General features: G+C 49.0%; 1 protein-coding gene across 1 annotated transcript in view; it reads right to left on the bottom strand.

Annotated features, from left to right (window-relative positions):
• Positions 1-389: 389 nt before the first annotated feature.
• Positions 390-22,119, bottom strand: part of LOC137381120 (probable G-protein coupled receptor 139) — an 87,990-nt gene continuing 66,260 nt past the window's right edge. The window contains exon 2 of the mRNA XM_068053509.1: positions 390-1,291. Within this exon, the coding sequence (XP_067909610.1) occupies positions 390-1,291 (902 nt within the window). The remainder of the gene's footprint in view (positions 1,292-22,119) is intronic.

Here is a 22,119-nt window from a genome sequence, read left to right as displayed (position 1 = left end):
TGTTTTCCATGGTGACACGCCATGCCCGCACTCTGTTTTCCATGGTGACAGGCCCCGCCCCCGGCCTGTCTCCATGGTGAGAGGCCCCGCCCCCGCTATGTTATTAATGGTGACAGGCTCCGCTCCAGCTCTGTCTCCAAGATGACAAACCCCACCCCTGCTCTGTCACCATGATGACCGGCCCCACCCCCGATCTGTTTTCCATGGTGACAGCCCCCGCCCTCTCACTGTTTTCTGTGGTGACCGGCCCCGCCCCCGCCCTGTCTCCATGGTGAGAGACCCCGCCCCCGCTATGTCTCCATGTTCACAGGCCCGGCCCCCGCTCGGTCCCCATGGTGACAGGCCCCTCCCCAGCTCTGTCTCCATGGTGACTGGAGCCGCCCCCCCTCTCAACATTGAATGAATTTAGCAATTGTAGTAAAGGGATATTTCAGCACCTTCTTCAACTGCTCTCTGAACTGACTCTGGGTCACGGCATAAATCGCAGTGTTGGTGCAGCAACTCAGGAGCTCCAGCATGAAGCTCAAATCCAGCAGAAGATCAGGGATATAAACAGACTGATACCCCAAATACCACATCCGGCTCCATAGAGAATATGCCATTAAGAGTGCCCACAACAGGATGAAATTCCCCGAGATTACTAACAGTAAAATGATGGATTTCCTTCGACTCTCCATCTCGGAGTCTCTGCGACTCTCCCCACTGCTGTGAGCCCGGAGTCTCCTACGTCCTCTGCTGCTCACTAAAATGTGTCTGACGGTGAGAGCGTTGAGCAGCAGAATCAGCGCAAATGGGATCGCCGGGGTTAGAATGTTGTGGAGGAACTCAATTGCTATCCAGACAAAGGATTCTAGAACATCCATTGTTATATCACAAAACCAGGGATCGTTCTGCAACGAATACCGACCTGTTAACATAAAATACCAGAAGATGTTCTTTAAACAGCTCAGCACAGTCACTGTTCCCACAGCCACAGCCGACGTTCTCTCACTGCAATATTTACCTTTCAGCTTCTGGCAACAAATGGCCACAAATCGATCAAAGGTGAAAGCGACGGTGAACCAGACAGAACAGTCTGTGGCTGCATAAAGCAGGACGGCGTGGATATTACACATGGGGATGGACCACAGGAACTGAAACTGTTCCAGATAAACAATAGGAATGTGTCTCAATATCAGGTCTAGGATAATGACAAGTAGATCCGCCGCTGACATGGCCACCAGGTAGCGAGTGACACATTTGGAGAGACCGCACTTTCCCCGAGACAGGATCCCAATCGTCAGCACATTAACTGTGAGGAAGGGAAATAAACAGAGAAATTATACATCAGACTGGAGCAAAGTTACCAGTTTAATTGAGGACTTATTGAGATTTATAAATGTGTTCCTGAATCCAGTGATGTATTAAAACGATTGGACCTGAATGAACAAATGGGAAGGTCTCTGATACTGTGGAAGACAGGAGAGATTAAATAATAAAAGGATGATATTGAAATTGTTAAACTGAATTGTTGATCATAATCCTCCTTCTCCCTCCTTTCCCCGTCTGGTTTAAAGACTTTTTGATCTCTGATGAAGGGTCACCAATCTAAAACATTAAACTCTGTTTCTCTCTCAAAAAATCCTGCCAGACCTGCTGAGTATTTCCAGCATTTCCTGTTCTTATTTCAGATTTCTAGCATCTGCAGCACTGTGGTCTTGTATGGAGAGTTAAATGTTGAACTGACTGAGAGACTCTGTCTTAATGCCTGTGGTGTGTGTGTGCATTTATATGCCTGGCTCAGTTCTAGGGTCTGACCTGTGTGTGCGTGAGTCAGAGAGATAGAGAACGTGTGACTGTGTGTGAGAGAGAGATAGCATGTGTGTGTCTGACAGAGAGCAGGAGTGTGTGTGTGAGAGACCGTGTGTGTGAGAGAGAGAGTGTGCGTGTATGCGTGTGCGTGTGTGATAGAGAACATGCACGTGTGTGTCTGCGAGAGCACGTGTGTGTGTGTATGTGTGTATGTGTGTGTGAGTGTGTGTGTGTGAGAGAGAGAGATTGTGTATGCATGCCTGAGAGACACAGCGTGCGTGTCTGAGTGTGTGTGTGTGAGAGAGAGAGTGTGTGTGTGAGTGTTTGTGTGTGTATCTGAGAGAGACTGCATGTGTCTTTGGATGTGTCAGAGAAAGAGTGTATGTGTGTGTGTTTGAGAGAGAGAGTACGTGTGAGAGTGTATGTGAGAGACTGTGTGTGTGAGAGAGAGCGTGTGCGTGTCTAGAGAGAATGTGTGTGAGTGCGTCAGAGAGTGGGCGTGTGTGTTCGTGTGATAGAGTGTGTGTGTGTGATTGCGTCTCTGAGAGAGTATATGCGTCTATTTGTGTGCCTGTGTGTCTGAGAGCGCGTTGTGTGCGTGCGTGTGTGTTTGTGTGACAGAGAGCATGTGTGTATGTCTGTGATAGAGCGAGTGTGTGTTTGTTTGAGACAGAGAGCATGTGTGTATGTCTGTGAGAGTGTGAGCGTGTGTCTGTGTGAGAGAGAGAGAGCATGTGTGCGTATGTGTGTGAGTGCGTGCGTGTGTGTGTGAGATAGTGTGTGTATGTCCGTCTGCTTGAGAGAGAGTGTATGCGTGTGTGTGAGCGTGTGTATGAGTGTGTGTGTGTGTGAGGGAGAGTGTGTGTGTGTGAGAGTGCGTGTGTGTATGTGTGTGTGAGAGAGCATGTGTGTGTGTCTGAGAGCGTGTGTGTGAGCGCGAAAGCGAGTGTGTGTCTGAGAGTGTGTGTGAGTGCGTCTGAGAGTTACCGTGTGTGTGTGAATGTGTGTGTGTCTGTGAGAGTGCGTGAGTGCATTTGTGAGCGTATGTGAGTGCCTGAGACAGTGTGTGTGTGTGTGTGTGTGTGTGGGTGTGTGTGTGTGTGTGCGTGTGTGTGTGTGTGAAATAGCATGTGTATGTGTGCATGTGAAATAGCATGTGTGTGTGTGCGCGTGTCAGATAGAGAGCATGTGTGTGTGAGTGTGTGTGTGCATGTGTGTGATAGAGAGCGTGTGTGAGTGTGTATGTGTGTCTGTTTGAGAGAGAGCGTGTGCATGTGTGTGATCGAGAGCGTGTGTGAGTGTGTATGTGTGTCTGTTTGAGAGAGAACGTGTGCATGTGTGTGATGGAGAGCGTGTGTGTGTGTTTTTGGCTGACAGGGAGAGAGCGTGTATGTGTGTGAGAGAGCGCATGTGTGTGTGAGAGATAGAGAGCGTGTGTGCATGTCTGTGAGAGAGAGTGTTTGTGTGTGTGAGAGGGAGAGAGTTCGTGTGTGTGGAGTGTTTGTGTGTGTGAGAGAGATAGAGAGCGTGCGTTTATGTCTGTGACAGTGTTTGTGTGTGTGTGCGTGTGTGTGTGTGTGTGTGTGTGTGAGAGTGAGTGTGTGTGTGACTGAGAGAGAGAGAGAGAATTTGCGTGAGTGAGAGAGAGGAGAGAGAGTGGCTGAGAGAGAGAGTTGTGTGTGTATATGTGCATGTGTGTGCGTAAGAGAGAGAGCATGTGTGTGTATCTGTGTGACAGAATGTGTGTGTGAGAGAGAGAGAGAGAGCATGTGTGAAAGAGAGCATGTGTGTGAGTGTGTGTTTGAGAGAGAGCATCTGTGTGTGTGTGTGTGTGTGAGAGAGAGAGAGAGAGAGTATGTGTGTGTATGTGTGTGTGTGTGTGAGAGTGTGTGTGTATGTGTGTCTGTTTGAGAGAGAGCGTGTGTGTGTTTGAGACAGAGTGTGTGTGCGTGTTGCTGAGAGTGTGTGTGTGTCAGAGAGGGAGAGAGATCGTGTGTGCGTGTGTGTGCGAGAGAGAGCGTGTGTGTGAGAGAGGGAAAGAGATCGTGCATGTGGGGTGCGTGTGCGGGTGAGAGAGTGAGCGGGTTGTGTGTGTATGTGCGTGTGAGAGAGAGAGTGTGTGTGTGAGATAGAGACAGAGTGTGTGTGTGAGAGAGCGTGTGTGTGTGTCAAAGTGAGAGAGAGCATGTGTGTGTTAGAGATAGAGAGAGACAGTGTGCGTGTGTGTCTGGGACAGAGTGCGTGTGTGTGTTGGAGAGACTATATGTGTGTGAGAGATAGTGTGTGTGAGAGAGAGAGCATGTGTACGTGTGTGTGTGAGAGAGAGTGTGTGTATGTTTGAGAGAGAGCGTGCATGTGAGAGAAAGCGAGAGTACGTATGCAGGGGAGAGCATCTGTACGTGTGTGCATGAGAGAGAGTCTCTGTGTGTGAGTGTGAGAGAGACTGTGTGTGTGAGAGAGAGAGAGATAGTGTGAGAGAGAGAGAGCATGTGTACGTGTGTGTGTGTGTGTGAGAAAGAATGTGTTTGTGCGTGTGTTTGAGAGAGAGCGTGTGTGTGTGAGAGTGAGAGAAATTGTGTATGTGTGTAAGAGAGATAGTGTGTGTGAGAGAGCGTGTGTGTTGTGTGTGTGTGAAAGAGTGTCGTGCGTGCGTGCGTGTGTTTGTGTGTGGGAAAGCGTATGTGTTTCTGAGAGACTGTGTGTGAGTGCATCTGAGAGTGAGTGTTTGTGCGAGAGAGTTTGTGTGTGTGCGTGAGAGAGAGAGAGCATCTATGTGTGTGAGAGAGGGAGCATGTATGTGCATGTCTGTGAGAGTGCGTGTATGTGAGGGAGAGAGTGTGGGTGTGTGCCTGTGAGAGAGGGAGTGCGGTGTGTGTGTGAGAGAGTGTGTGTGTGAGAGAGAGTGTGTGTGTGAGAGAGTGTGTGTTAGAGAGAGCGCATGTGTGTGCGTGTGTGTGTTTGTCTTTGGCTGAGACAGAGTGTGTGGGTGATTGCGTTTGTGAGAGAGAGTGAGTGTGTGTGTGAGAGAGAGTGTGTGTGTGTGTTTGAGAGAGAACGTGTGTGTGTGTGAGAGAGCGAGTGTGTTAGTTTGTGTGTGTGTGTGTATGTGAGAGAGTGTGTGTGTGTGAGAGAGAGCATGTGTATGTGGGTGTATGTGAGACAGGGAGTGTGTACGTGAGAGAGAGAGAGTGTTTGTGTGTGTGTGTCTGTGTGTGTGTGTGCGTGTGAGAAAGACAGCGCGAGTGCATGTGTGTGTGAGCGAGAGAGAGCATGTGTGTATGTATATATGTGAGAAAGTGAAAGTGCATGTGTGTGAGAGTGTGTGTGTGTGAGAGAGAGCGTGTGTGTTGTGTGTGTGTGAAAGAGTGTCGTGCGTGTGTAAGAAATACAGTGTGTGTGAGAGAGAGAGCGTGTGTATGCGTGTGAGAGAGAGAGAGTGTGTGTGCGTGCGTGTGTTTGTGTGTGGGAAAGCGTATGTGTTTCTGAGAGACTGTGTGTGAATGCGTCTGAGAGTGAGTGTTTGTGCGAGAGTGTTTGTGTGTGTGCGTGAGAGAGAGAGAGTCTATGTATGTGAGAGAGGGAGCATGTATGTGCATGTCTGTGAGAGTGTGTGTATGTGAGGGAGAGAGTGTGGGTGTGTGCCTGTGAGAGAGGGAATGCGGTGTGTGTGTGAGAGAGTGTGTGTGTGAGAGAGAGTGTGTTTGTGTGAGAGAGTGCGTGTGTTAATGAGAGCGCATGTGTGTGCGTGTGTGTCTGTGGGTGAGAGAGAGTGTGTGTGTGATTGTGTTTGTGAGAGAGAGTGATTGTGTGTGTGAGTGAGAGTGTGTGGGTGTGTATGCGAGAGAACGTGTGTGTGTGAGAGAGAGAGAGAGAGAGAGAGAGAGTTTGTTTGTGTGTGTGTGTGTATGTGAGAGAGTGTGTGTGAGAGAGAGAGCGTGTGTATGTGGGTGCATGTGAGACAGGGAGTGTGTGCGTGAGAGAGAGAGAGAGTGTTTGTGTGTGTGTGTGTGTGTGTCTGTGTGTGTGTGCGTGTGAGAAAGAGAGCGCGAGTGCATGTGTGTGTGAGCGAGAGAGAGCATGTGTGTATGTATATATGTGAGAAAGTGAAAGTGCATGTGTGTGAGAGTGTGTGTGCGAGAGAGCATGTGTGTGTATGTGAGGGAGAGAGTGCACGCATGTGTGTGTATCTGAGAGAGTGTGTGAGTGTGAAAGAATGTATGTGTGTGTGTTAGAGAGTGTGTGTGTCTGTGTGTGTGAGCGTGTATGTGTGCGTGTGTGTGTGTGAGAGAGAGAGAATATTTGTATGTTAGACAGAGTGTGTGTGTGTGTGTGAGAGAAAGAGTGGGTGTGAATGTGAGAGAAAGAGTGGGAGTGTATGTGCGTGTGAGAGAGACAGCTTGTGTGTGTGTGAGAGAGAGTGATTGTGTGTGTGTGTATGTGTGTTTGTGTTTGTGTGTGTGTGTGTGTGTGTGTTTGTCTTTCTTGCTCAGTGCCTGGCATCTGTTTGGACTGTGTGTGTGTGTGTGTGTGTGTGTGTGTGTATGTGTGAGCGAGTGAGTGTGTGTGTATGCCTGGTTGCCCAGTTTGTAGTCTGCACGTGTGTCTGTGCGAATGTGCATGTGAGTTTATTTATGTGTGTGTGTGTGTGTGTGTGTGTGTTTGTGTGTGTATCTCAGGCCTGAGTTGTGCTTTGTATCTTCCTTTGTCTGTGTGTTTGCGTGTGTGTGTGCTTGCACATGCCTGTGTCTGAGTGTGGGTTTGTATCAGGGCCTGGGTTGTGCTGTGTGTCTGTTCTACATCTGTTATGTCTTCACCTAAAGAGATAGGGGTACGACAGGACTTGATCACATAGTCACAAGCTGATGAGACTCTCAGAATAAAGGATAGAACATGTCCTGATCACACATCCATGTGATTATAAGACCCCTAATCAATAGGACAATATCCAGCCGATAAGGGCTGCATAAGCTTATTTAAATTGTGGGATTTATTCTGTTGTACCTGGACTGTCCACAGGCCTGTTCCCCACCGGTGTTAAACAATAAACTCTTTGATGGTTGAATTGGATCTGGGTGCCGAGTGATTCATTTAGTCATTCTACCCCAACAGCCTGGGTTGTAATGTGTGTCTGTATGTCTGGGTAGCTGAGTTGTGATGTTTGTGTTAATATACATCTCAGGGCCTGGGCGATGGTGTGTGTGTGTGTGTGTGTGTGTGTGTGTGTGTGTGTGTGTGTGTGTGTGTGTGTGTGTGTGTGTGTGTGTGTGTGTGTGTGTGTGTGTGTGTGTGTTTGTGTGTGTATGTGGCACTCGTCCTGGTCTCTGTGTGTGTGCGTGTGCATTCATGAGTCTGTGTGTGTGTGCGTCTGGCTCTGTGCCTGGGGTGTGGTATATGTTCTGCATTATGTTCGTGTGTATGTGCGCATGTGCGTGTCAGTGCATTTGTGTTTGTGTATCTCAGGGCTGGGTTGTGCTTTGTTTCTTTGTGTATATGTATGTGTGTATTTGTGTGTGTGTGTGTGCATGCGTGCACATGCGTGCACACACGTGTGTGTGTGTCTGTGTGTGGGTTTGCCTCAGAGCATGGGTTGTGGTGTGTGTCTGCGTGAGTGTGTCTGTTTGTATGTCTCGGTCATTGTGCTGTGAGGTGCATGTCTTTGTATCTCAGTGCCTGGGCTGTGGTTGTGCGCATGTTTTTATGTGTGTCTCAAGGTCTGGGTTACACTTTGTGTATTTGTGTCTTCGTGTGTGTGTGTGTTTGTTTGTGTGTCTGTCTCACTGCCAGGCATGTGATCCATGTGTGTGTGGTTGCACGCGCCTGGATGCCGAGTTTGTCGTTTGTGAGTGCTTATGTGCATGTGCGTATGTGTGTGTGTGTGTGTATCTCAGGCCTGAGTTGTGCTTTGTATCTTCATTTATCTGAGAGCGTGCTTGTGCATGCTTGTGTGTGTGTCTGTGTGTGCATTTGTATCAGGGCCTGGGTTGTGCTGTGTGTGTGTGCGTGTGAGTATATGCCTGCAGGCCTGGATTGTATTGTGTGTATGTGTGTCTGTGTGTCTTTGTGTGTGTGTGTGTGTGTGCGCGTGTGTGTGTGTGTGACTTTGTATGTGCATGCCTGGACTGTAGTGTGTCTCTGCGTGTGTGTGTGTGCGTGTGTGTGCGTTTGTGAGCATGCCTGGATTGTAGAGTGCGTGTGTGTGAGTGTGTGTGAATGTGAGTATGAGTATGCGAGTGAGTGCCGGAAAGCCTGTATTGCAGTGTGTGTGCGTGCATGTGACTGTGTATGTATGTGTGTGTGTGTGTGCGTATGTGTGTGTGTGTGTGTGTGTGTGTGTGTGTGTGTGTGTGTGTGTGTGTGTGTGTGTGAGAGAGAGAATTTGACTGGTTCAGTGCCTGTGGTGCGATCAGTGATCATATGTGTGTGTGTGAATTAGAATAAAAATTAGAATTAGAACATTACAGCGCAGTACAGGCCCTTCGGCCCTCGTTGTTGCGCCGACCTGTGAAACCATCTGACCTACACTATTCCATTTTCATCCATATGTCTATCCAATGACCACTTAAATGCCCTTAAAGTTGGCGAGTCCACTACTGTTGCAGGCAGAGCGTTCCACGCCCTTACTACTCTCTGAGTAAAGAAACTACCTCTGACATCTGTCCTATATCTATCACCCCTCAACTTAAAGCTATGTCCCCTCGTGATTGCCATCACCATCCGAGGAAAAAGACACTCACTATCCACCCTATCTAACCCTCTGATTATCTTACATGTCTATATTAAGTCATCTCTCCTCCTCCTTCATTCCAACGAAAACAACCTCAAGTCCCTCAGCCTTTCCTCGTAAGACCTTCCCTCCATACCAGACAATCCTAGTAAATCTCCTGTGCACCCTTGCCCAAGCTTCCACATCCTTCCGATAATGCGGTGACCAGAACTGCACGCAATACTCAAGGTGTGGCCTCACCAGAGTTTTGTACAGCTGCATCATGACCTCGTGGCTCCGAAACTCGATCCCTCTACGAATAAAAGCTGACACACCATATGCCTTCTTAACAGCCCCATTAACCTGGGAAGCAACTTTCAGGGATTTATGTACCTGGACACCAAGATCTCTCTGCTCATCTACACTACCAAGAATCTTCCCATTAGCCCAGTACTCTGCATTCTTGTTACTCCTTCCAAAGTGAATCACCTCACATTTTTCCGCATTAAACTCCATTTGCCATCTCTCAGCACAGCTCTGTAGCCTATCTATGTCCCTCTGTACCCTACAACACCCTTCGGCACTATCCACAACTCCACCGACCTTCGTGTCATCCGCAAATGTACTAACCCACCCTTCTACACCCTCATCCAGGTCATTTTTGAAAATGACAAACAGCAGTGGCCCCGAAATAGATCCTTGCGGTACACCACGAGTAACTAAACTCCACGATGAACATTTGCCATCAACCACCACCCTCTGTCTTCTTTCAGCTCGCCAATTTCTGATCCAAAGCTTTAAATCACCTTCAACCCCATACTTCCGTATTTTCTGCAATAGCCTACCGTGGGGAACCTTATAAAACGCCTTACTGAAATCCATATATACCACATCCACTGCTTTACCCTCATCCACCTGTTTGGTCACCTTCTCGAAAAACTCAATAAGGTTTGTGAGGCACGACCGACCCGTCACAAAACCGTGCTGATTATCGCAAAGGAACTTATTCTTTTCAAGATGATTATAAATCCTATCTCTTATAATCTTTTCCAACATTTTACCCACAACCGAAGTAAGGCTCACAGGTCTATAATTACCAGGGCTGTCTCTACTCCCCTTCTTGAACAAGGGGACAACATTTGCTATCCTCCAGTCTTCCGGCACTATTCCTGTCGACAATGACGACATAAAGATCAAGGACAAAGGCTCTGCAATCTCCTCCCTGGCTTCTCAGAGGATCCAAGGATAAATCCCATCTGGCCCGGGGGACTTATCTATTTTCACCCTTTCCAAAATTGATAACACCTCCTCCTTGTGAACCTCAATCCCATCTAGCCTAGTAGTCTGTATCTCAGTATTCTCCTCGACGACATTTTCTTTCTCTACTGTAAATACTGACGAAAAATATTCATTTAACGCTTCTCCTATCTCCTTTGATTCCACACACAACTTCCCACTTCCATCCTTGATTGGCCCTAATCTAACTCCAGTCATTCTTTTATTCCTGATATACCTATAGAAAGCCTTAGGGTTTTCTTTGATCCTATCCACCAATGACTTCTCGTGTCCTCTCCTCGCTCTTCTTAGCTCTCCCTTTAGATCCTTCCTGGCTAGCTTGTAACTCTCAAGTGCCCCAACTGAGCCTTCACGTCTCATCCTAACATAAGCCTTCTTCTTCCTCTTGACAAGCGCTTCAACTTCTTTAGTAAACCACGGCTCCCTCGCTCGACAACTTCCTCCCTGCCTGACAGGTACATACTTATCAAGGACACGCATTAGCTGCTCCTTGAATAAGCTCCACATTTCGATTGTGCCCATCCCCTGCAGTTTCCTTCCCCATCCTACGCATCCCAAATATTGCCTAATTGCATCATAATCTCCTTTCCCCCAGCTATAATTCTTGCCCTGCGGTATATACCTGTCCCTGCCCATCGCTAAGGTAAACCTAGCCGAATTGTGATCACTATCACCAAAGTGCTTACCTACATCTACATCTAACACCTGGCCGGGTTCCTTACCCGGTCCCAAATGCAATGTGGCATCACCCCTGGTTGGCCTGTCCATATACTGTGTCAGAAAACCCTCCTGCACACACAGTGTGTTACTGAATTTGACTGGTTCAGTGCATATGGTGTGATCTGTGTTCATATGTGTGTGTGTGTGTGTGTCTAGCTCAGTGCCTGTGTCGTGATCTGTGTATGTGTGTGTCTAGCTCAGTGCTTGTGTTGTCATCTGTTGTCTAGCTCAGTGCCTGTGTTGTGAACTATGTGCAAGTGTGTGTCGAGATCAGTGCCTCGGTTGTGATCTGTGTGTTTCCAAGTGTGTCTGTCTGTGTGTGTCCGAGTGTGCATGTGTCTGGCTAAGGTTCCTGGGTGTGACCTGTGTCTGTGTGTGTGTGTGCGTATATCTGTGTGTGTTGGTGCATCTGTGTCGAGTGTGTCTGCGTGTGTGATAATCTGTGTGTGTGTATCTCAGGACCTGGGTTGTGCTGTGTGCTCTGTGCACACGCGTGTGTATGTGCGTGTGTGCTTTTGTGTCTGTGTCTCAGGGCTGGGTTGTGCTGTGTGTGTATGTCTGTGTGGATGTGCTTGTGTGTCCTTGTATCTGTACTTGTGTGTGTGTATGTGTGTTTGCGTGTGTGTCTGTGTGCGTCAGGGCCTGGGTTGTGCTTTGTGCCTTGTGTGTGTGTGTGTCCATGTGTGGATTTGTCACAGGGCCTGTTGCACGTTACGTTTCCCTGCATGTTTTGGAAGGTTGGTTTTGTGGGTGGTTCCTTGAATGGTGTGTGGGTGCGGGGGTCTGAGGGCACATTCTGTGGGAGTGAGGCGGGGGAAGGAGAGCCCCCTTCCCTCAGGTGTCTATGTGAGGTGTGGTGCATTGTGGAAGGAGGTTGCTGGGTGGGCGGGCGGGGGCCGGGCGTGAGGCTTCCCGACTTTACTGGTTATTTGCCACTGTGGGGATAAATGGTTAACCAGTGAGCGGAGGGGCAATCCTTAACTGAAAAATGGGTGGGGGAAAGGGTGAAATGGTTAACCAAAGGTGTGGTTTGTACCGTTGAAAGACCAAGTCCGAAGAGTGGAATTGGTAAACCAGGAAGTGGGGGGGGATCATCATTAACTAAAAGGAAAACATAAGGGCACTGGTTTCCCTCTATGGGACAAGTCTCGTCCTGACCTCGGTTAATAATTTCTCTGGTTCATCACTTGTCAGCTTCTGACTGGAGGGGGCGGGGTCTTTGCGGGCTTGTATCTCCGGTACACCGAGGGACAGTAGGAACTGGCCAGACTGCTTTCCGGCCGATATTGCAGCAAAGCCAGACTCGGGAACCAAATCAAAGTTCCGTCCAGTCCAACTGAGTAACCACAAGTATGCGACCTACACCGAGACTCATCATTAACAGATTTCCACTGAAGTCAACTGGTAAACTGATGCAGTGCGGGGGGTGAGGCGGGGGGGATCTGACAAATGATACATCAAAGACCTTTGTCGCACTTTTGTTGTTTTCCGAGTGACAAATCATTAACCAAGGTACTCGGAGGTGAGAGGGAAGAGGAGAGGTAAACGTGGGGGGGATTGTGGTCGAGTGCCTGGGTTGTGCTGTGTCTCCGCAGGTGTGTGTGTGTCTGTGTTTGTTTGCATATATATATATATCAGGGCCTGCGCTGTGGTGTGTGTGTTTGTATATCTGCGTGCCTCAGTGTCTGCGGTCTGACCGGTGTGTGTGTGCGTTTGTATATCTGTCTGCCTGAGTGCCTGGGGTCTGATCGATGTGTGTGTGCGTGTGTTTGTACATCTGTCTGCCTCAGTGCTTGGAGTCTGATCGGTGTTTGTGTGTGTGTGTGTGTGTGTGTGTGTGTGTGTGTGTGTGTGTGTGTGTGTGTGTGTGTGTGTGTGTGTGTGTGTGTGTGTGTGTGTCTTGCTGCCTCAGTTCCTGGGGTCTGATCGGTGTGTTTTTGTGTTCGTATATCTGTCTGCCGCAGTGCCTGGGGTCTGATCGGTGTGCGGGTGTGTGTGCGTCTGTGTGTGTGTTTGTACATCTGTCTGCCTCTGTGTTTGGGGTCTGATCTGTGTGTTTTTGGGTTTGTACATCTGTCTGTCTCAGTGCTTGGTGTCTGAACGGTGTGTGTGTGTGTGTTTGTATATCTTTCTGTCTCCGTGCATGGGTTTGATCGGTGTGTGTCTGTGCTTGAATATCTGTCTGCCTCAGTGCTTGGGGTCTGATTGGTGTGTGTGTGTGTATTTGTATATCTGTCTGCGTCAGTGCTTGGGGTCTGATCGTTGTGTGTGTGTGTGGTGTATATGTTTGATTATCTGTCTGCCTCAGTGCCTGGGGTCTGATGGGTGTGTGCGTGTGTGAGTGTGTGCTTGTATATCTGTCTGCCTCAGTGCCTGGGGTCTGATTGGTTTGTGTGTGTGTGTGCGTTTGTATATCTGTCTGCCGCAGTGCCTGGGGTCTGATCGGTGTGTGTGTGTGTGTGTGTTTGTATATCTGTCTGCCTCAGTGCCTGGGGTCTGATTGGTTTGTGTGTGTGTGCGTTTGTATATCTGTCTGCCTCAGTGCCTGGGGTCTGATCGGTGTGTGTGGTGTGTGTGTTTGTATATCTGTCTGCCTCAGTGCCTGGGGTCTGATTGGTTTGTGTGTTTGTGTGCGTATTTGTATATCTGTCTGCCTCAGTGCCTGGGGTCTGACTGGTTTGTGTCTGTGTGTGCGTTTGTATATCTGTCTGCCTCAGTGCCTGGGGTCTGATCGGTGTGTGTGTGTGTTTTTGTACATCTGTCTGCCTCAGTGCTTGGGGTCTGATTGGTTTGTGTGTGTTTGTGTGTGTGTGTGTGTGTGTGTGTGTGTGTGTATTTGTATATCTGACTGGCTCAGTGCCTGGGGTCTGATCGGTGTGTGTGTGTGTGTTTGTATATCTGTCTGCCTCAGTGCCTGGGGTCTGATTGGTTTGTGTGTGTGTGTGCGTTTGTATATCTGTCTGCCTCAGTGCCTGGGGTCTGATCGGTGTGTGTGGTGTGTGTGTGTTTGTATATCTGTCTGCCTCAGTGCATGGGGTCTGATTCGTTTGTGTGTGTGTGTGTGTGTATTTGTATATGTGTCTGCCTCAGTGCTTGTGGTCTGATCGGTGTTTGTGTGTGTGTTTGTATATATGTCTGCTTCAGTGCCAGGGGTCTGATTGGTTTGTGTGTGTGTGTGTGTATTTGTATATCTGTCTGCCTCAGTGCCTGGGGTCTGATCGGTGTGTGTGTGTGTGTGTTTGTATATCTGACTGCCTCAGTTCCTGGGGTCTGATCGGTGTGTTTTTGAGTTCGCATATCTGTCTGCCTCAGTGCCTGGGGTCTGACCGGTGTGTGTGTGTGTTTTTACATCTGTCTGCCTCAGTGCTTGGAGTCTGATCGGTGTTTGTGTGTGTGTGTGTGTGTGTATATATCTTTCTGCCTCAGTTCCTGGGGTCTGATCGGTGTGTTTTTGTGATCGTATATCTGTCTGCCTCAGTGCCTGGGGTCTGATTGGTGTGCGTGTGTGTGTGCGCGTGTGTGTCTGTGCTTGAATATCTGTCTGCCTCAGTGCCTGGGGTCTGATCGTTGTGTGTGTGCGTGTGTTTGTACATCTGTCTGCCTCAGTGCCTGGGGTCTTATTGGTTTGTGTGTGTGTGTGTATATTTGTATATCTGACTGCCTCGGTGCTTGGGATCTGATCGGTGTGTTTAGTGTAGTGATACAGCATTGAAACAGGCCCTTCGGCCCACCGAGTCTGTGCCGACCATCAACCATCCATTTATACTAATCCTACACTTATCCCATATTCCTACCACATCCCCACCTGTCCCTATATATTTCCCTACCACCTACCGATACTAGGGGCAATTTGTAATGGCCATTAACCGATCAACCTGCAACTGTTTGGCATGTGGGAGGAAACCGGAGCACCTGGAGGAAACCCACGCAGACACAGGGAGAACTTGCAAACTCCGCACAGGCAGGACCCAGAATCGAACCCGGGTCCCTGGAGCTGCGAGGATGCGGTGCTAACCACTGCGCCACTGTGCCGTGTGTGTGTGCTTGTATATCTGTTTGCCTCAGTGCTTGGGGTCTGATCGGTGTGTGTGTGTGTTTGGATATCTGTCTGCCAAAGTTCCTTGGGTCAGATCGGTGTGTTTTTGTGCTTGTATATCTGCCTGCCTCAGTGCATGGGGTCTGATCGGTGTGTGTTTGTGTTTGAATATCTGTCTGCCTGAGTGCTGGTGTCTGATCGCCGTGTGTTTGTGTCTTTGTATATTTGACTGCCTCAGTGCCTGGAGTCTGATCGGTGTGTGTGTGTGTGGGTGTGTGTGTGTTTGTATATCTGACTGCCTCAGTGCCTGGGGTCTGATTGGTGTGCCTGTGAGTGTGTATGGGTGTGTATTTATATGTCTGTCTACCTCAGTGCCTGGGGTCTGATTGGTATGTGTGTGTGTTTGTATATCTGTCTGCCTCAGTGCTTGGGGTCCAATCGGTGTGTTTGTGTGTATGTATATCTGCCTGTCTCAGTGCCTGGGGTCTGATCGGTGTGTGTGAGTGTGTGTGTTTGTACATCTGTCTTCTTCAATGCTTGGGGTCAGATCGGTGTGTATGTGTGTGTCTTTGCACATCCGACTGCCTCAGTGCTTGGTGTCTGATCGGTGTGTTTGTGCGTGTTTGTATATCCGTCTTCCTCCGTGCCTGGCGTCTGATCGGTGTGTGTGTGCATGTGTGTGTGTGTGTTTATATATCTGTCTGCCTTAATTCCTGGGGTTTGATCGGTGTGTGTGTATGTGAGTTTGTATATCTGTCTGCCTCAGTGCTTGGTGTCTGATCGGTATGTGTGTGTGTATATTTGTATATCTGCCTGCCTCAGTGCTTGGGGTCTGATCGGTGTGTGTGTTGTGTGTGTGTGTGGTGTGTGTGTTTGTATATCTGACCGCCTCAGTGCCTGGGGGTCTGATTAGTGTGTGTGTTTGTACATCTGCCTGCCGCAGTCTCAGTGCCAGGGTTCTGATAGGTGTGTGTGTGTGTGTGTGTGTGTGTCTTTATACAACCGTCTGCCTCAGTGCTTGGGGTCTGATCGGTGTGTTTGTGTGTATGTATATCTGTCTGCCTCAGTGGCTCGGATCTGATCGGTGTGTGTGTGTGTGTGTTTGTACATCTGTCTGCTTCAGTGCTTGGAGTCTGATCGGTGTGTTTGTGTGTATGTATATCTGTCTGCCTCAGTGCCTCGGATCTGATCGGTGTGTGTGTGTATTTGTATATCTGTCTGCCTCACGCCAGGGATCTGATCGGTGTGTTTATGTGCTTGCATATCTGACTGCCTCAGTGCTTGGGGTCTGATCGATGTCTGTTTGTGTTTGTATATCTGTCTGCCTCAGAGCCTGGCGTCTCATCGGTGTGTGCGTACATGTTTGTATGTCTGTCTGCCTCAGTGCTTGGGGTCTGATCAGTGTGTTTGCGTGCGTGTGTGTATATGTATCTGTCTGCCTCCGTGCCTGCCGTCTGATCAGTGTGTGTGTGTTTGTAGATCTGTCTGCCTCAGTGCCTGGGAGCTGATCGGTGTGTGTGTGTGTCTGTATTTGTATATCTTTCGGCCTCAGTGCCTGGGGTCTGATTGGTGAGTGTTTGTGTGTGGTGTGTGTATTTGTATATCTGACTGCTTCAGTGCCTGGAGTCTGATTGGTGAGTGTTTGTGTGCCTTTGCACATCCGTCTGCCTCAGTGCTTGGGGTCTGCTCGGTGTGTTTGTGTGTATGTATATCTGTCTGCCTCAGTGGCTCGGATCTTATCGGTGTGTGTGTGTGTGTGTTTGTCCATCTGTCTGCTTCAGTGCTTGGAGCCTGATCGGTGTGTTTGTGTGTATGTATATCTGTCTGCCTCAGTGCCTCGGATCTGATCGGTGTGTGTGTGTGTGTATTTGTATATCTGTCTGCCTCACGCCAGGGATCTGATCGGTGTGTTTATGTGCTTGGATATCTGACTGCCTCAGTGCTTGGGGTCTGATCGATGTCTGTTTGTGTTTGTATATCTGTCTGCCTCAGAGCCTGGCGTCTCATCGGTGTGTGCGTATGTGTTTGTATATCTGTCTTCCTCCGTGCCTGGCGTCTGATCGGTGTGTGTGTGCATGTGTGCGTGTGTGTTTATATATCTGTCTGCCTTAATTCCTGGGGTTTGGTCGGTGTGTGTGTATGTGAGTTTGTATATCTGTCTGCCTCAGTGCTTGATGTCTGATCGGTGTGTGTGTGTGTATATTTGTATATCTGTCTGTCTCAGTGCCTGGGGTCTGATCGGTGTGTGTGAGTGTGTGTGTCTGTACATCTGTCTTCTTCAGTGCTTGGGGTCAGATCGGTGTGTGTGTGTGTGTTTGTATATATATCTGCCTCAGTGCTTGGGGTGTGATCGGTGAGTGTGTGTGTGTTTGTATATCTGTCTGCCTCAGTGCCTGGGGTCTGATCGGTGTGTGTGTGGTGTGTGTGTTTGTATATCTGTCTGTCTCAGTGCCCGGGTACTGATAGGTGTGTGTGTGTGTCTTTGCACATCCGACTGCCTCAGTGCTTGGGGTCTGATCAGTGTGTTTGCGAGCGTGTGTGTATGTGTTTGTCTATCTGCTTGCTTCAGTGCCTGGGGCCTGATCGGTGTGTGTGTGTGTGTGTGTGTGGTGCGTGTATTTGTATATCTGACTGCCTCAGTGCCTGGGGTCTGATTGGTGTGTCTGTGTGTGTGTCTTTGCACATCCGACTGCCTCAGTGCTTGGTGTCTGATCGCTGTGTTTGTGCGTGTTTGTATATCTGTCTTCCTCCGTGCCTGGTGTCTGATCGGTGTGTGTGTGTGTGCATGTGTGTTTACATATCTGTCTGCCTCAGTGCCTGGGGTCTGATTGGTATGTGTGTGTGTGTGTTTGTATATCTGTCTGCCTCAGTGCCTGGGTTCTGATAGGTGTGTGTGTGTGTCTTTGCACATCCGACTGCCTCAGTGCTTGCTGTCTGATCGCTGTGTTTGTGCGTGTTTGCATATCTGTCTTCCTCCGTGCCTGGTGTCTGATCGGTGTGTGTGTGTGTGCATGTGTGTTTACATATCTGTCTGCCTCAGTGCTGGGGGTCTGATCGGTGTGTGTGTGCGTGGTGTGTGTGTTTGTATATCTGACCGCCTCAGTGCCTGGGGGTCTGATTAGTGTGTGTCTGTGTGTGTGTGTGTGTGTGTGTGTGTGTGTGTGTGTGTGTGTGTGCGTGTTTGTATGTCTGGCTGCCTCAGTGCCTGTGGTCGATTGGTGTTTGTGCTGTGTGTCTTTGTATATCTGTCAGCCACAGTGCCTGGGGTCTGATCGGTATGTGTGTGTGTGTATTTGTATGTCTGTCTGCCTCAGTGCTTGAGGTCCGATCGGCGTGTGTGTGCGTGTGTGTATTTGTATATCTGATTGCCTCAGTGCCTGGGGTCTGATTGGTGTGTGTGTGTGTGCCTTTGCACATCCGTCTGCCTCAGTGCTTGGGGTCTGATCAGTGTGTTTGTGTGTCTGTATATCTGTCTGCCTCAGTGCCTGGGGTCTGATCGGTGTGTTTATGTATTTGTATATCTGTCTGCCTCAGTGCTTTGGGTCTGATCGGTGTGTGTGTGTGTGTCTGTTTCTCTGTCTGCCTCAGTGCCTGGAGTCTGATCGGTGTGTTTATGTATTTGCATATCTGTCTGCCTCCGTGCCTGACGTCTGATCGGTGTGTGAGTGTGTGTTTCTTTTTCTGTCTGCCTCAGTTCCTGGTGTCTGATCGGTGTGTGTACATGTGTGTTTGTATATCTGTCTGCCTCAATTCCATGTGTCTGATCGGTGTGTGTATATTTGTGTTTCTATATCTGTCTGCCTCAGTGCTTGGGGTCTGATCGGTGTGTGTGTGTGTGTGGTGTGTGTGTTTGTGTATCTGACTGCCTCAGTGCCTGGGGGTCTGATTGGTGTGTGTGTGTGTGTTTGTATATCTGTCTGCCTCAGTGCCTGTGGTCTGATTGGTGTTTGTGTTGTGTGTGTTTGTATATCTGACTGCTTCAGTACCTGGGTTCTGATTGGTGTGCCTGTGTGTGTGTGTGTGTGTGTGTGTGTGTTTTCTGCCTGTCAACCTCTTTGCCTGGGGTCTGATTAGTGTGTGTATGTGTGTATTTGTATATCTGTCTGCCTCAGTGCCTTGGTTCTGATTGGTGTGTGTGTTTGTGTCTTTGCACATCCGTCTGCCTCAGTACTTGGGGTCTGCTCGGTGCGTTTGTGTGTATGTATTTCTGTCTGCCTCAGTGCCTGGGGTCTGTTCGGTGTGTGTGTGTTTGTGTGTGTGTTTGTACATCTGTCTGCTTCAGTGCTTGGTGTCTGATCGGTGTGTGTGTGTGTGTGTGTGTGTGTGTATTTGTATATCTGTCTGCCTCAGTGCTTGTGGTCTGATCGTTGTGTGTGTGTGTGTTTGTACATCTGTCTGCCTCAGTGCCTGAGGTCTGGTCTGTGTGTGTGTGCGTTTGTATAGCTGACTGCCTCAGTACTTGGGGTCTGATCGGTGTGTGTGTTGTGTGTGTGTGTGGTGTGTGTGTTTGTATATCTGACCGCCTGAGTGCCTGGGGGTCTGATTAGTGTGTGTGTGTGTGTGTGTGTTTGTATGTCTGTCTGCCTCAGTGCCTGTGGTCTGATTGGTGTTTGTGCTGTGTGTCTTTGTATATCTGACTGCCTCAGTGCCTGGGGTCTGAATGGTATGTGTGTGTGTTTGTATATCTGTCTGCCTCAGTGCTTGGGGTCCAATCGGTGTGTTTGTGTGTATGTATATCTGCCTGTCTCAGTGCCTGGGGTCTGATCGGTGTGTGTGAGTGTGTGTGTTTGTACATCTGTCTTCTTCAATGCTTGGGGTCAGATCGGTGTGTATGTGTGTGTCTTTGCACATCCGACTGCCTCAGTGCTTGGTGTCTGATCGGTGTGTTTGTGCGTGTTTGTATATCCGTCTTCCTCCGTGCCTGGCGTCTGATCGGTGTGTGTGTGCATGTGTGTGTGTGTGTTTATATATCTGTCTGCCTTAATTCCTGGGGTTTGATCGGTGTGTGTGTATGTGAGTTTGTATATCTGTCTGCCTCAGTGCTTGGTGTCTGATCGGTATGTGTGTGTGTATATTTGTATATCTGCCTGCCTCAGTGCTTGGGGTCTGATCGGTGTGTGTGTTGTGTGTGTGTGTGGTGTGTGTGTTTGTATATCTGACCGCCTCAGTGCCTGGGGGTCTGATTAGTGTGTGTGTGTGTGTGTTTGTATGTCTGTCTGCCTCAGTGCCTGTGGTCTGATTGGTGTTTGTGCTGTGTGTCTTTGTATATCTGTCAGCCTCAGTGCCTGGGGTCTGATCGGTGTGTGTGTGTGTGTATTTGTATGTCTGTCTGCCTCAGTGCTTGTGGTCCAATCGTTGTGGGTGTGGTGTGTGTGTTTGTATATCTGACTGCCTCAGTGCCTGGGGTGTGAATGGTGTGTGTGTGTGTGTGTGTGTGTGCGTGTGTGTGTGTGAGTGTGTGTTTGCATATCTGTCTACCTCAGTGCCTGGGGTCTGATTGGTGTGTGTGTGTGTGTGTGTGTTTGTATATCTGTCTGCCTCAGTGCCTGGGGTGTGAATGGTGTGTGTGTGTGTGTGTGTGTGTGTGTGTGTGTGTGTGTGTGTGTGTGTGTGTGTGTGTGTGTGTGTGTGTGTGTGTGTGTGTGTGTGTGTGTGTGTGTGTGTCTTTGTACAACCGTCTGCCTCAGTACTTGGGGTCTGATCGGTGTGTTTGTGTGTATGTATATCTGTCTGCCTCAGTGGCTCGGATCTGATCGGTGTGTGTGTGTTTGTACATCTGTCTGCTTCAGTGCTTGGAGTCTGATCGGTGTGTTTGTGTGTATGTATATCTGTCTGCCTCAGTGCCTCGGATCTGATCGGTGTGTGTGTGTATTTGTATATCTGTCTGCCTCACGCCAGGGATCTGATCGGTGTGTTTATGTGCTTGCATATCTGACTGCCTCAGTGCTTGGGGTCTGATCGATGTCTGTTTGTGTTTGTATATCTGTCTGCCTCAGAGCCTGGCGTCTCATCGGTGTGTGCGTACATGTTTGTATGTCTGTCTGCCTCAGTGCTTGGGGTCTGATCAGTGTGTTTGCGTGCGTGTGTATATGTATCTGTCTGCCTCCGTGCCTGCCGTCTGATCAGTGTGTGTGTGTTTGTAGATCTGTCTGCCTCAGTGCCTGGGGGCTGATCGGTGTGTGTGTGTGTGTCTGTATTTGTATATCTTTCGGCCTCAGTGCCTGGGGTCTGATTGGTGAGTGTTTGTGTGTGGTGTGTGTATTTGTATATCTGACTGCTTCAGTGCCTGGAGTCTGATTGGTGAGTGTTTGTGTGCCTTTGCACATCCGTCTGCCTCAGTGCTTGGGGTCTGATCGGTGTGTTTGTGTGTATGTATATCTGTCTGCATCAGTGCTTTGGGTCTGATTGGTGTGTGTGTGTGTGTATTAGCACATCCGTCGGCCTCAGTACTTGGGGTCTGCTCGGTGTGTTTGTGTGTATGTATATCTGTCTGCCTCAGTGGCTCGGATCTTATCGGTGTGTGTGTGTGTGTGTTTGTCCATCTGTCTGCTTCAGTGCTTGGAGTCTGATCGGTGTGTTTGTGTGTATGTATATCTGTCTGCCTCAGTGCCTCGGATCTGATCGGTGTGTGTGTGTGTGTATTTGTATATCTGTCTGCCTCACGCCAGGGATCTGATCGGTGTGTTTATGTGCTTGCATATCTGACTGCCTCAGTGCTTGGGGTCTGATCGATGTCTGTTTGTGTTTGTATATCTGTCTGCCTCAGAGCCTGGCGTCTCATCGGTGTGTGCGTATGTGTTTGTATATCTGTCTTCCTCCGTGCCTGGCGTCTGATCGGTGTGTGTGTGTGCATGTGTGCGTGTGTGTTTATATATCTGTCTGCCTTAATTCCTGGGGTTTGGTCGGTGTGTGTGTATGTGAGTTTGTATATCTGTCTGCCTCAGTGCTTGATGTCTGATCGGTGTGTGTGTGTGTATATTTGTATATCTGTCTGTCTCAGTGCCTGGGGTCTGATCGGTGTGTGTGAGTGTGTGTGTCTGTACATCTGTCTTCTTCAGTGCTTGGGGTCAGATCGGTGTGTGTGTGTGTGTTTGTATATATATCTGCCTCAGTGCTTGGGGTGTGATCGGTGAGTGTGTGTGTGTTTGTATATCTGTCTGCCTCAGTGCCTGGGGTCTGATCGGTGTGTGTGTGGTGTGTGTGTTTGTATATCTGTCTGTCTCAGTGCCCGGGTACTGATAGGTGTGTGTGTGTGTCTTTGCACATCCGACTGCCTCAGTGCTTGGGGTCTGATCTGTGTGTTTACGTATTTGAAAATCTGTCTGCCTCAGTGCTTGGGGTCTGATCAGTGTGTTTGCGAGCGTGTGTGTATGTGTTTGTCTATCTGCTTGCTTCAGTGCCTGGGGCCTGATCGGTGTGTGTGTGTGTGTGTGGTGCGTGTATTTGTATATCTGACTGCCTCAGTGCCTGGGGTCTGATTGGTGTGTGTGTATGTGTGTCTTTGCACATCCGACTGCCTCAGTGCTTGGTGTCTGATCGCTGTGTTTGTGCGTGTTTGTATATCTGTCTTCCT

Source organism: Heterodontus francisci, chromosome 21 (genome assembly GCF_036365525.1).
Source record: "Heterodontus francisci isolate sHetFra1 chromosome 21, sHetFra1.hap1, whole genome shotgun sequence".
Taxonomy (NCBI): Eukaryota; Metazoa; Chordata; class Chondrichthyes; order Heterodontiformes; family Heterodontidae; genus Heterodontus; species Heterodontus francisci.
The sequence above is the reverse complement of the archived record's forward strand: the minus strand, read 5'-3'. Positions and strand labels throughout refer to the sequence as shown.